Consider the following 14,043-nt stretch of genomic DNA (forward strand, 5'->3'; position numbering starts at 1 on the left):
GACAAAATTGCATAAATTTGAGTAAAACGCTTGCAAAACCGTGAAGAATTTGCCTGGCCTTCCCCCCGTTGACCGCCAGATAGGAGTTCGAATCGATCATGATTCGACCATCTTTCGCCCCAAGAAAATATCTGCACGTTGGTGACAAAAATGCACACGCATTTTTCAAGTATTACATATAAGCCCTCGCCGCTCACGCACAATTTGCAAAAGTCGAGTTACACAAGGTACAAAATTTTACTATTATTACACCCTGGTCCTTCCCCTTCCCGTCTTCCCTTAAACCTATAATCCCTCCCGCCGCCGCTTTCTCCCTCCGCACGCGCGCCGCCAGCTCCGGCGTCCGGCGATCCTCCCGCCGCCTCCTCCCTCCGCACGCGCGCCACCAGTTAAGGAAGTTCGGAGAGCCGCTTCGCCGCCCCGACCACCGTCAGAAGGTTCGCGGGAACCCTACGGCAGGCTTTCGCCCCGCGGCCCGCTGATTGCTTTAGGGATGGCGACTTCCGCGCTGCTCCGGGCTCTGCGGCGGCCCTCGTCCGAAGCCGCGCTGCGATTGGTGAGTGTTCAGTCTCTTTTAGCTCTTTGGTAATAGACTTCGAATAGCAAGGTACATGTGGGCGTTGGTGTCTAGAAGAGGTTTAGGAGGGGACAGCGAGACAAAAATGAGTAAAGGTCATGTTTTTCTGAAATAGCAGATGGTCATTTGCTCTGTTCTGTCGAGAAATAGTCTATCGTCTGAAATAGCTGATGAGCATTTTCTTTGTTGTTGAGGAGTAGCCACTAGTGTGGATCCATTGGGAAAACTTGTTCAGTCCTGCAGTTCCAACAAAAAAAAAAGAGCCATTTGTTTGCTAAGTTTGTGCTACACATGCTTTGTGTTTAATTGAATTTGAAGACTTGTGTGAAATTAATTTGTTCCATGGATTATTTTTATGGTTGCGCAAACAAGACAAATGACAATTCAAACTTGGTTTGCATCTTCATTTCATTATGGGTTGCTTATTTACAATGACACAAACAATACGATTTCATAGGTTAGGTAGACTTTTCTTTGTTTATTGTACTTAAAAAACGAAGTCATCTAGATGACTAGGCCTTTTTCTCTATCCAATATATGGTCCAACCAATGTGGGATGCCCATGGAGTTTGATTCGTTAACCCTATTTTCATACTGTATTCCTTTATATTACATCACTACCTGCATTTTACTAATTGCCATGCAATTGCTGTTACGTGGTGTAGGCAGCAAGCGCAAATGTGCAAGCAATTACTGGATATAGACATTTGAATAACAGGAATTTAAGTGTTTTCAATGAGTTCTCGAAGCAACTAAAGGGGGAGGCCAAGAGGTATGTGTTACTTTCTAAGGTCTCCACTGCCATGGTGACCACAAAAAGATCAATGTAGCAGGCATATGATAGTTAAATATCTTTAGGTGTTTCTCCTTTCATTATATACTATTTGATCACCTTTATAGAGAATTGTGCATATCAGCACTTTTTCCCTTCGTTTATTATTATTATTTGTTGCAGTAATCCTGAGTTCCAAAAATCCATGAAGGAGTTCGGTGAGAAAATTGGTGTGGTAAAGGAAGACCTCAAAGTAAGGTATAAATTGGCGAAGTATTGCACTATTTTCATTTTGAATCTTCTACATAGTGTTTAAATTTCGTATATACTTGAATGAATGAAGCTCTGCACTTTTAAGTGTCTTACTTGAAGACATCACAATATGATTTATGCAGAACTAAGAAAACGACTGAGACAATATACAAAAGTGTTGATGATGTTTGGAGTGAAGCTGAGGAGACATCTAAAAAGGTAGTCAGCCACAGTGTTTGTGAAGGATGATTGTTTAATATTGACAAATGTGTCCTACTCATATCTTTATTTTTTTATGCTCATAAATTTATGGGGGCAATTCTTTTTTCACTCTTAGGTTACTGCAAATATAAAAGAGAAAGTGTTTGCTGCTAAAGAAGAGGTGAGTGATAATCAATAACACTTTGATACAGTATGGATCATGAATTTCTTTAAACACGTATTCTTTGCCTTGGTTGAATTGTTAACAGGTAAAGGAAAGTTTTGGACTTGGAAAAGAAGAGAGTACAAGTTGCAAGGATGGTTCTCCTGGAGCTTCAAAACAGGAGAAAACTGAGTCATCCTCGCATTCAGATGGCACGTCTGAAGATGCCACAAGCAGCTATACATTGTTTACTAAATTGAAGTCAACAATCTCATCTGCTTCACCAGTTGTATCTGGTGCATTTGCAAAGTTGAAGGATACAAGAGCCTCAACTTTAGCTAAGCAGGGATATGAAATCATCAAGGAAGAGTTAAGCTCTACCTCTAGCAGAAAGAAGAAACATCAAGCTAGACATGCTTCTGCTAAAGTAGAAAAGAGTACAAGAACCGATTTAGTTATTATGCCAACAAAGAAGTCGGTGCTGGGTGAAAAATGGGAAGCATTTAAGGATAAGGTATCTTTAGAGGATATTGTTAAACTCTGTTCCTATCTTTTTTCATATAAATCCCCTATCTGAAATCCATTTCTCTCTCTACAAGATCCGAGGTCATCCAGTCTATAAGAGAGTGGATGAATATACCAAGCCTGTTGTAACCAAGGGACAAGAGGTACCATCACAATGCTGTACAGTTGTATTTGATGTATCTGGTCAAAAGTTTCCTCTTGTAGGGATATACATGTTTTGCTTATGCAAATGCAGGTAGCTGAGGATGTCCGAGAAAGATGGGAGACAAGTGACAATCCAGTAGTTCAGAAAATTCAAGAGTACGATGTACTCCATCATTTCTTTGTTCTGTCTGGTTAATTAGATGGATTCGATCTGAACTATGCTTTTCTAGCGCACTTAGCACATTAGATATTGCGTCTTGAAAGCACCAAGTATGGCTACTGTAGATGCATTGATGGCTGCAAATCCATTGGTGTCGTTAGTAACACAAATGGGCATAAGACATAAATGCAGATCTCTTTCTTGCATATGCAAATCATTAAAATTGTTGTGTCTGACATGCTGTTGATTTTCCTTTGTTATTTTCTTGTAGTTTGAACGAATCTTTGCTTGAAGAAACCACAGCTGCGGTGACATTCAGGGAAATTCGGCAACGAGACCCGTAAGCCGTGTGTAACATAACTTTGAGAAACTCAGGAGGTAGCTGAATTCTGTTTCACCGTTTTGTGCACAGGTCCTTTTCTCTAACTGATTTTGTTGCTGATGTTCAAGAAACGATCAAGCCTGTTCTCACTGCATATTCAAAGGTAACCTTTATCTTACTAAGGACAAATCCTTCCATTCATTGTGATTTGCTGATTGTCCTAATGAGATGCTGGTTGTGTATTACTCCCACCAAAGCTTTTGTATGGCGCGCATGCAACTGAAGATTCAAACTTTTTAATATTGACCAATACTTAGCCTAAAGATACAGATTATACCATGAAAATTTGGTACCACCAGATTCACATTTGAAAGCATTTCCATATGATGTTAATGTCATGGTCATGAACATTATAATATATGAGATATTAATGGTGATCTGAGCATTACATTTTGAAAAGGAGTATTTCTTTATGTATAGTTGGTGAAAGATTAAAAAATTCGGTGCAGTTATTATGAAATTAATGAGTTTCAGATAAGTTTATAATGCGAAGTTCGAAGGGATCTGTTTGATAAGTTCAAAGGATCAATTAAGATTCTGTTTAATTTACATGAAAAGTCACACGCACCCGACATACATACATTTTAAGAATCTTTGGTTATATGACAAATTGACAATTACATATGCTGCTTTCAGGGTGATGTGGAGACTTTAAAAAAATATTGCACCAAGGAAGTGATCGAGCGCTGCAAAGGAGAGAGACAAGCGTATGCATCACAGGGCATATTTTTCGATCACAAGGTAGGCCCTTGTTGACTCATGTCTTGAGCATTCCCCTTTCCCAAAGCTTTATTGAATCCAATATTGATTTTTTCCCTTCTTTTTAACTATGTTCTGTAGAATATTATTTGTTAACTCCTAATCTGAGAAGAGCCACACAAGAGCTTTCTGGCTTTGTTAAAAAAGAACAAAGAAAAAAAATCTTATAGTTCATTGTCTTTTCAGATCCTGCACATTTCAGAAGCTGATGTATTAGAAACAAAAATGTTTGGATCTTCACCCATGATTATCTTGCGCGTAAGTACATTAGCTGTATGTTGATTTTTTTTTTGGTCGAGTTTGTCCTACTTACAACATATGCTTGTTTCCAATATATATTTCAGTTCCAGACGCAGCAGATATACTGTGTCCGAGATAGAGAAGGAGAGGTCACCGAAGGAGGACAGGTAGGCAATTTGTATGGGATATATCTAACCATCCTTTTCTATATGTTTGTCATGTGTGGTAAGCTGATTATAAGGTAACTCCAATGTTATCTGGGTGACTTAATTTGTCTCAATCATGAACTCTCTCATGCTTGATAGAATCTGGTGAATGACTTTATCCCCATTTACGAATCTTAGTGCAATTAAGTATAAAACCAAAGCAACATCGCAAACATTCCCCCTGAGTTTGGGTAATTAATTATTGCTTGCTCTGCAAACAATGGTTCGTTACTTGAACCTGAGTTACCTCATGGTGACTCTTACATAGCAGGTCATTAGATGTTCATATTCGTATATATGAATAGCCCAAGTTTTTATCCACTATATATTGAATTGATTACCATGATATATATGAGTGAAAAGCCCAAGATTTCCTGCACCTCATAAATAGTTTAGTTGGAGTGTTCAGAAGTGATAATGTGCTCGTAATTGGCTTATCTTAGTCGATAGGTGACATGGTGGTTGACATTTGTATTTTCTGGTGTAAATGTTGCAGGATACCATTCAAACCGTCTTTTATTCGTGGGCTATGCAACTTCTGGACAGCGACGAGGTGCCAGAAGAAGAATCATATTACCCAGTTTGGCGGCTGCGTGAGATGCAACAAGCTGGCGTCAAAGCCCTAATATAGAGCAGATCTTCTTTTTTGTTCTTGCTCATCCATTTATCAGCTATCGCTCTACCTTCACCACTGCTCAATGAGCAATGTGCGAGAACGTTGCCCCCTCGGTGCAAAGCAATTTTCCACAGATTGTTTCTTTTGATGTGCCCTGATGATAGCAGTTTGTTCTTATTCTTTCCTCTAACGCGTGTGTTGCTTGTTTCAACGTCTGCTGAGAAACGGTTGTCAGCAGCGCAGTGGTGACATTTTGTTCCAGATCGGAAATGAAACACCCCCGAGTTGTAACAGACGCAACAGACCATGGCAATACATTCGTTGACTCGCCCTTTCCGTGCGGATGAAGCTCCCATCCGATCTCAGGAGCTATTCTTGGGATCACCAGCAGCTTGATGTTGCTGAGTAGATGTAGGCTCAAGCCACCAATGTTATCTACAAGCAGTACTCCCTCCGTTCTAAATTGATCTTTTTACGTACATAGCTTCAACATTCGCAATGTTATCTACAAAATCACCTGAACATAATAATTTGGGATGAAGGGAGTAACAACATGCCATCGAGCGGGCACGGAGCACCCAGCATAAGTTCACCACCGACCACTATGAACCAATCATTAATGTCCAGTCAGAAAAGAGTTTTGTACTCTGAATGTTACAGAAACCTAAACCAATACGCTTTGCAGAAGAGGGGAAAATATACAACAATGACACTCAGGTCGGAAGTGAAACCGGTACACGAACACGAGTTATCCTGTACAGACCTGTGCTCCCCAAAGCACGAGCTTATTGCCACCTGATTAAACCCACAAGTGTTGCCAATGATCGAGCAGACCAGCTTGGACAGTGAGACTTGCAAATAACAGCTCATATAAACATCTTTTGGTCGAAGGCAGCTGAAACTGATGGTTTCTGTTCCACTGAAGCATGCCAAAAAAGAAGACTCAATTCTCAACAAAATCGAAACCTGTCATGGTGCCGTGCTTGGTTCTGGCTCATGAACTTGTCTTTATTTGTTCATATTTTTCACCTATGCTTCCGCCTTTCTGCTTCTGAAATTCAATGTACCGCAAAGTGCTAGAAAAGAAGGCCTCTGTAGATGGATCGGCTATAGTGCTTTCACTTTGCTTCTCAGTCCTAATCAGTTCAATCAAATCTTGAATCACAGTGTTCGTGATCTGGGGAATTCCTTTCTCAAAGAAGTACAAGTACCTGAAAATGGTGAGGGTATGAGGCTTAAGCCAGCAGATGTCAATCATGCACCAAAAAACATATCAAAGTTAGTTCTGGAGTTTACTTGTTCAAAATTTCAATAAATAGAGTAACGGATCCACTGCTTCCCCTTGTCGCACTAGCCATCTGTTGAGCAGCATTTGCGATTCTCAAGGCACGCTTTAAACAAAGGAGAACCCTGGAACAAAGTTTCAACTAGGAAATCAGTAACCTCTTAATATATCAGATAGAGCCAACAGCAGTTCTAACACTCTAGATCAATTGTACTACCTTTCACCATCCATTATTCCATCTTGGTCATCAGTCCAGAAAAGATGTGAACACGCATAGACTGCTCGGCATTGATCAGGTTTCTTGAGAAGTTTTGCTGAGTACTGCACAAAACAGTAGCCATGTTATTTACACAAGACGTTTTGCAGTTTGTCCAAAAAAAAAACCGATTTCATGCTACAGACTACTGGAGTTGAGAAGGCTACATTAAAGCAAGAGTCATTACCCCTGTTGTCTTATGAGTGAGGGTGTCTCTGTTTTCCACCCCGAATATATTCATCCGCTGAAGGGTTCCAATTATTAGGTGAATTGCAGTGATTTGAGCCTTTGAATCCTGCTTGTGGCATAGAAACATTATAAGGGAAAATGGAACATATAAATGCAATCAAATATCCTTACAAAAGGCACATCAAATGACATTTATGAAAGGAATTGCATCAAACTCAGGTAAGTAGTCATGCACAGATGGTGGGGAGGGGGTCATACCGCAATTTCTTCTTCATATAAGATGAATGCTTGAGTAAAGAACTCATAAGCAACTGGCTCCAAATCACAGTCATTGGCGGCCTAAATTAATAATCATAATCAGAAAATAGGGACAACTATGAAGATTGACAATAAATTGTTTCTCGTGGAACATAATATATTGTTACAAACATACCTCTGCACATTGCAAATATAGTCTCAGAGCTAACTCTGGAGAAGGAACACATGAAAGCGCTTCAATAGTCTGGACATGTAAAGACAACAACAATGAGAATGTGGAAGAATATGGAGTGATTGCATGAAATATTTTGCAATTATGCATCTAAGATTAGGCGTGCCAGGTTATTACTTATATTCACCGTAATTTGCCTACAGCTTAAAGTTAACAAATGCAGAGAATATGCGCTGTTCCTTGGATCTTCCTATTGTGAAAAGCAAAGATACATAACTGAAAAACATACTCTCTCCTCACCGAAAAGAGTGTAATTCTAGCTTTTGTCCTAAGTCAAACTATCATAGAGAATAGTATCAAAATTCATGATGAATCTAATGATACGTAAATGGTATCATAAATAATGGTGTGTTTTTTTGGTACAAACTTTGTCAAACTTGAGATGGTGTGACTTACGATAAAGCTAGAATGACACTCTATTTGGGATGGGAGGGCATACTTTATAGTGGTTGCGTTTGTTCTGAAAGTGGAACTAAGTTATATGCATACAAAATAAATCAATGAACAAACCTGATGCAAGATCTGGAATATTTTTTTTGGAGTTGCAGGAACATCCTCCCCAGTTACATCTCCATCTTGACCTTGTAATCGCCTGACCAACTGCAAATAAGACAAGTCATCCATGTATTAGATGCTTCAAATGATAATGGTTGCATAGATCAATGTGCAAAAAAGTACGATCTGTTGATGTTTTGCCAGTACCATGAATGTTTTTCTTCAATTTAGGAGGATACTGTATACGAATGTGACTATTCACTAACATAGTCTTAAGAAAAGGCAATCTAAAAGCACAAGTGGAAAAGGACCCAGTCTTATTGGGAGTAAATATTTGTTGCTTACTAAAAAAACATCATTCAATCGTATACATTTCAGGTTTTTGAAGGAGCATGAGCATTGACCATGAAAGTATTTTGAAATTAAAAAAATCCTTACATCTTAACATTTTCAAAGAGTTGTAGAACAAACCTTAAGAGCTGAGAATACTAATGAAGGCACAGTGAAAGTTAGCCGCTTGGGTCCTCCCAGAAGTATATGCTTCTGAACAGTACATAAGATCTGAAAGACAAAGAAGCATATTGCAATGAGAACTTTGAAACCGAAAGGGTTAAACACATGAATGCTGATATAAATAAGTGCTGCCTAGCAACAGAGATTCATGATTAGAACTAACATTAAACAATATTTTTCCTAATTTTCAGAGAATGAACATGTTCCAGTGATATGACAAAATAAGAGAAAAAATTCAGTTTATGCAAGCTGATTCAAAATAAAAAAGGTTTGTGCAACACAGATGCATAGTACATGAATGTGGCCACAAAGTGGAATCAGTGATGGGGACAGTGCAATTTTGTATACTTTCATCAGTAGTTAAACTTTACCTTCAGCATCTCCTCATGATCATCATTATGCAACATGTGAATAAGGCGTGCTACGGAATTTTGTTCCTCCTTAAAGTCCTCTTCGTCAAGCTAAAATGATTAAAAAAAGCATAGTTACAGTTTGAGAAAACTTGATTAGAAAATGAAATTGAAATGTTCCATGCTGATGTAGCTGAACAAGATCGACAGCAATAAGCAAAGGAAAGAAGATAACAAACAAGTCGAACAAAATGTACGGTCTCACCTCATCATCTTGAGCCCCATCCATATCTTTTATAAGCCCCTTAATTAAATCGAATAGTGCTTCAATCTGCAAGAAACAATAACACAGGGTGACATGATTAATTGCTGAGTAATATGAAGAGCATCATCATAACATGAAATATTACCTTGTCAGAAGTCGATATGCAAGTTGTGTTCTTCATTATGCTTTGAATTATTACCACAGCCATCACTTTGGTTGTAGAAATATCCAGATAATCCATAACCCGAGGATAGTTTGAAAGTTCTAATGCAGTAACAATATTGCTATATTTTTCCAGGGGAGCACTAAGAAGTGCAACAATTTGCTTTGTTGCCCTGCTATCTTCAAGTTTTGCCTTGCCTGAAAGCTTCTTGACACACGCACCCTGTCCAATGACAAATATAATGTGAGCCGGAAAGTTCAATTGACATGAGATCATTAATGAATTTACATCATTGGCATACTATCATGAGATCATTAATTAATTTACATCATTGGCATACTATCAATTATAGTACAATGGCTTCACAGAGTTAGCAAACAGACCGTGAGAGAAAAACATAAATCATATGATTGTCTAAAGAAGATTACCAGCACTTGGTCAACATAATCAAGCCGATCAGGATGTACACGGAGAGTAAATGTCAGAAGCGATACATATAATGTTACTGCTCCAACAACCGGCATGTCAGGTTGGGCTTCTATCACCTGCCAAAAAACCATAATTCGGCTGTTTAAGTTTTCCTATAGCCAAAGCGAAACAGCTTTGCAATTTGAACAGTGAATAAATAAACGAGGGCACAGTCATATTGCCCAGTATGTATGATAGTTGCAAACTTTTATCATTAGATCATCATATGAATGATCACTAGTACGCAACACCTAGAGTTTTACCTTTCCAATAGCGTTACTGAACTTCACGAAAGCTTCAACTTGCAAGAATTCTGGCAATACCTGCATAATTCATTTATGTCAATAATATACAATTTGCCTTGATCAAGTGATAGTGATCTATGGATGCTTACTTCAGGACTCAAGGCAGCATAGTTAGACAGTCTGTCCATAAGTTGGGAGAGTACTGTTTTGATATCAACACTTGGCTGCAAGATAAATTTAAAAATGAGTTCAGTTCTTGGCGAAATAAATAGAAATTGCATGTAAACTCCCAAAATAAATCAAACTTCACAGTATTCGGTGTTTGAGCTTGGTTGGATATATTTATTCTACAAGGTAGCACATGAACAATAAATGCAACTTATAGCTATGTCAGAGGACTGTAAATCATATTTTCATCATCTAAATATTCTACTATAGTACCACAGTATGCTAATACAGTCATAGCTTAGTTTTTGCTCCGACAAGGCACTGGTTTTACACAAATGCCAGAGACATGTGCACATGTGGGTTCATTGTAGATGAGATCCTGTTGGAATCATATATAATAGTATAATACTGTCAGTCATACAATTTACAAAATTGCCAATTTTTTTACCATTCACAAGGAAAAGAAGAAAATCTATCTTCCAATTTGATCCATAGATAACAAAAAGCCAGGCAAAGCAAAGTAGTCAAGTGCTTGGTTGACCGTTGACAGAATCAATTAAAGGTATCAGCATGATGCATTACAATAGGGCATTCAAATTGGCAAATGCAGCAGGGGATCAAGCCAAAAAAAGGGGGTAAAGTTGCCAACCTGTAGCTGGGGAAATGCACTCAATAATGTTTCCAATGTCTGTAAATGATATTCGTCTGGAAAGACTTGGATTATGCAGTCCATCAGGTAGAACTGTGCAAGGTCATCCTTACAATTAACCACCTGCCAACATATTACTACTTCAGTTTCCAATGAAATTGAAGCAGCACGGTCATTTTACATCAATACTTCTGATTTCAAACCTGTTCTAATATCCTTGGAAGAACAGTTTCTTTGTACATATCAAGGTCAACACCCTCAATCTGGCTTAGAACATGAAGGTTTTTGCCTACCTAGAAGATGGTTATAAAAAATTAATGAGTGACATGAGTACATGACTCAGAAAATAGATTCAAGTAGAATATGCAGAAATGTCATTGAGTTACCAGATCACGCAATTCATTTCTTTCCTTCCCCCGCTTTTCCTTTTCCCGGACAGGCCCCTGCAGACCAGACAAATCATTATCTGGATTCAGCTAGGATGGTAACAAATGAATGGTTTAGTTAGTTGTGTCATTTATATAGTGTGATAAATGCATGGCAAAGATTTAAGAAGCGAAGGCAGCTTATGTTGTACATTACAAGCATGCAACATACCTGATGCTGCATCCGGACCCAGAGTTTGTTCATTTCTATGAAATTCTGAAGAACAAATTCAACTGCATCATTAATGCTTTCAGCATCCCTGCATAATTAGAATTCCAAAGCATGATGGGACATATAGAAATCATTGCATAATAGAACAAATTTACATTTGAAGAGGAAATATACTATCAGGACAACTTGTTACATTATGCATTTCCAACTCCCAGCTAACATGAATAGAACTAAACTACAGATGTTCCTCATTTGTAATTATCCGTATTCATACAGGGCAACTGCCAGTGCCAACTGGAGAGAGTTAGGAATTGGACTATTCAGATGCATTTAATATGGTCGATAAAACTCTAACAGATTAATGACAGAGAAGGGTTGACAATGATGATCCTGAATGCACAGGACATGCAGCACCAAAGCATGTGCAAGATTGTATCAATGTACAGAATGAAGGGGAACTAATTGATATTGGTGCCAATGCATATCTACAATCAGCGTGTTGTATGGTTTGGAAAGAGTAATGCTACAGGATGATGCAGTATAATATTTAGTTATTTACATAACCAAATGGTTAAACAGCCTACCACAACTGCTTCAGACTAAAAGGCCTTTCTTTGTGTCAGTCAAACTATCTAATCATGTATATAAACTTCCATAGTGAAGCAAAAAGAAACAATGTTATACGCTTGTGTAGTTGTGTACTGGCAGCACAGTGTCGTAGAATTAGCATGATAATACTGAAACTCAAATCAAAATTAACTAGATTGAGAAATAGCACAGCATGAGGTAAAGGTGCAATACCCTTCGTACTCGGAACCAATATCCGGCAATTTGTCTCTGCTTATCTGAGAAAGGTAGCTTCTCAGGAAAAGGCCACGAAGAGGATGTTGAATGCCTCGACACATTTCAACAAGGTCTTTAAGAACATCTTTAGCAGGAGCCTCTTTCGACTTAATGTACACAGACCCCACTGTGCACAGGAGATAACTGGCATGAAAACATGCATCTTCATAAGTTTCACAAATGTTCAAAATCTTGATACTAGTGTTTCGCAAAAAAATATCATAACAAAAGTATACTAGCGATAGCGAACATGAATAGCAGTTGATATGATATTCAGATAATGATTTTTATACAAGTTAACTACAGTAAACAGCGAACAGGTAAACCCCAAAAATGGCTGCAGTCATGATCTATGTAGAATTCTACCATTGTACAGTGCCTTAACTTCCTTCTTTTATAAAAGGGGTATGTTAAGAATAAATAAACTGCAGACAAGTGCTCAGTGAGGCTAGAAAATTAATCTCCTCAGCAAGGCTAAAAGAGCTAGTTTGCTTATAGTGGATTTAATTTGATTAGATATACAGGGAAATTGCAAAGTGGTCTCCACGAATAAAGTATTAGTAAAGGCTCGCATGCCAGTGTGAAAGAATTTCCATGTTTTGTGTTCTTGTTTTAGTTTAAACATGTAAGACCCCAATCAAATTGGATATCTGTGACTGCAATCACATCATCAATTATGTGGACATTAACTGAAAGACATCAGAAAAGGAAGCACATCAGCTTGATTCATAAGCACACAGTATGATGAGGTTCTTTAATCTGGATGATGACATTCTAGAGAAGTCAGGGACATTGACTATGAACCTTGTGGGATGAAGTTTTGGTTAACATGCAATTCTGGGAGCTATCCTAAAACGCTGCAACATTTACACCCCTTGTGAAAAAAAACATTTTTTTCATTTGAGCATGTAACAACTACAGCAGAAAGAGAAACAACTAGTGGTAACCTGACATGATGATGTACTGGGTTCAAGAGTGGATACTGGAAAAATGAGCATAAACTCTACTTCACTCATGACGTGTCAGCAGATGTGCACTTTATTCAAAGTAGTTTTTTCAGCACAGCAAAGAGCCACTCACAAGTTGTGTTCTCAAGATAAGCAAACTATCTCATCGTTGTGAAAAAGGGGGCATGTGCTTTATTTTCCTTACTAGCATTTAGTGCGTAGCAATGAGAACTGAGAATATGCAAAATGGGGGCAGAGCTGAGGAGCCTCACAGTCTCGGTAAGACGTTGCCAGCATGCTGAACAAGCTCATACAGATCAACGACGGAGCAGCTGCCCCGCCGGGTCTCCTCCCTGAAGAACATCTCCAGTTTCCGCATCTCATCAAACGCCCTCATGTCTGCAGCCCGACAAGTGAATATCATCAAACCCCAACCTATCCCACTTTCAGAATTCTAAACACCCAGCAGCCCGGGATCACAATTACTCACAGAGCTCGTAGTACTTGTGCGGCGAGAGCCGCGAGGTGCGCAGCTCGGAGAGCATCTGTGCCGAGTACTTGAGCGCGTCCTTGAGGTTGTTCGAGTCCTGCGCCCAAATTGCACGATTGGAGCACACACCGAGGAAGGAAAGCAGCAGTTGGGAGGTGGAGGCGGAGGGGTTAGGGTTCGGCGGGGCGGCTTACGAGAGCGCGGTGCATGTAGAAGGCGTTCTGCTGGACGCCGGCGATGCCCTCGGCGAGCCACCGCTCCTCGTCGTCGGCGCCGCCGTCGGGGAGCATCCTCGCCGCCGCCGATGCTGCCGCCATGCGCGCCGCCTGGTGAGGTGGATCTGGTCGGCCTCGGCCGCGGCGCCGGGACTCGGGGTTGGATCTCGCGTGGGCTGTCCCCGAGGGGGCTGTGTTGGCTTGGATCGGTGCGGGTGTTTGTGTTCTGCTGCTCTCTGTTCGTCGCGCGTATTTTTATTTATTTTTCTTTTCCTACTTGTTTTTATTATGGGTCGATCGGGATCAGTCGGGTTGACGCGCGGGTGTGGCGACGGCTGACTGACAGTCTGGCTCCGGATTTGAACTGGTTTGTTACATCAAAGTTAACCATGTACTAGTACTACTATTGGGATTTCAG

General features: G+C 39.6%; 2 protein-coding genes across 3 annotated transcripts; one reads left to right on the top strand and one right to left on the bottom strand.

The window, feature by feature from the left end:
- The first annotated feature begins 265 nt into the window (after positions 1–265).
- Positions 266–5,338, top strand: LOC117839380 (mitochondrial import inner membrane translocase subunit TIM44-2). Its single transcript, XM_034719698.2, has 14 exons — positions 266–556; positions 1,243–1,349; positions 1,533–1,607; positions 1,745–1,820; positions 1,939–1,983; positions 2,072–2,479; positions 2,565–2,633; positions 2,726–2,790; positions 3,066–3,134; positions 3,207–3,279; positions 3,813–3,917; positions 4,122–4,193; positions 4,280–4,342; positions 4,878–5,338. Exons 1-14 carry the CDS (start codon positions 494–496, stop codon positions 5,010–5,012), a joined length of 1,425 nt encoding a protein of 474 aa, XP_034575589.1. The 5' UTR covers positions 266–493; the 3' UTR covers positions 5,013–5,338.
- Positions 5,339–5,581: 243 nt separating this feature from the next.
- Positions 5,582–13,873, bottom strand: LOC117839378 (vacuolar protein sorting-associated protein 35B). 2 transcript variants are annotated; one of them, XM_034719697.2, is made up of 22 exons: positions 13,605–13,873; positions 13,411–13,507; positions 13,193–13,319; positions 11,932–12,117; positions 11,131–11,218; positions 10,920–10,976; positions 10,737–10,826; positions 10,534–10,656; positions 9,866–9,940; positions 9,735–9,794; positions 9,432–9,548; positions 8,986–9,225; positions 8,841–8,906; positions 8,597–8,686; positions 8,184–8,273; positions 7,728–7,817; positions 7,161–7,229; positions 6,986–7,066; positions 6,726–6,833; positions 6,500–6,603; positions 6,294–6,407; positions 5,582–6,208 (listed from the first exon to the last, which is right to left on the bottom strand). In XM_034719697.2, the coding sequence occupies exons 1-22, from the start codon at positions 13,725–13,727 to the stop codon at positions 5,992–5,994; spliced, it is 2,412 nt and encodes an 803-aa protein (XP_034575588.1). In that variant the 5' UTR covers positions 13,728–13,873; the 3' UTR covers positions 5,582–5,991. The 2 variants fall into 2 exon arrangements, with proteins under 2 accessions (XP_034575588.1, XP_034575587.1); XM_034719696.2 differs by having other exon boundaries at positions 10,920–11,009; positions 13,605–13,872.
- Between the last annotated feature and the right edge of the window lie 170 nt (positions 13,874–14,043).

This window comes from Setaria viridis, chromosome 9 (assembly GCF_005286985.2).
Source record: "Setaria viridis chromosome 9, Setaria_viridis_v4.0, whole genome shotgun sequence".
Taxonomy (NCBI): Eukaryota; Viridiplantae; Streptophyta; class Magnoliopsida; order Poales; family Poaceae; genus Setaria; species Setaria viridis.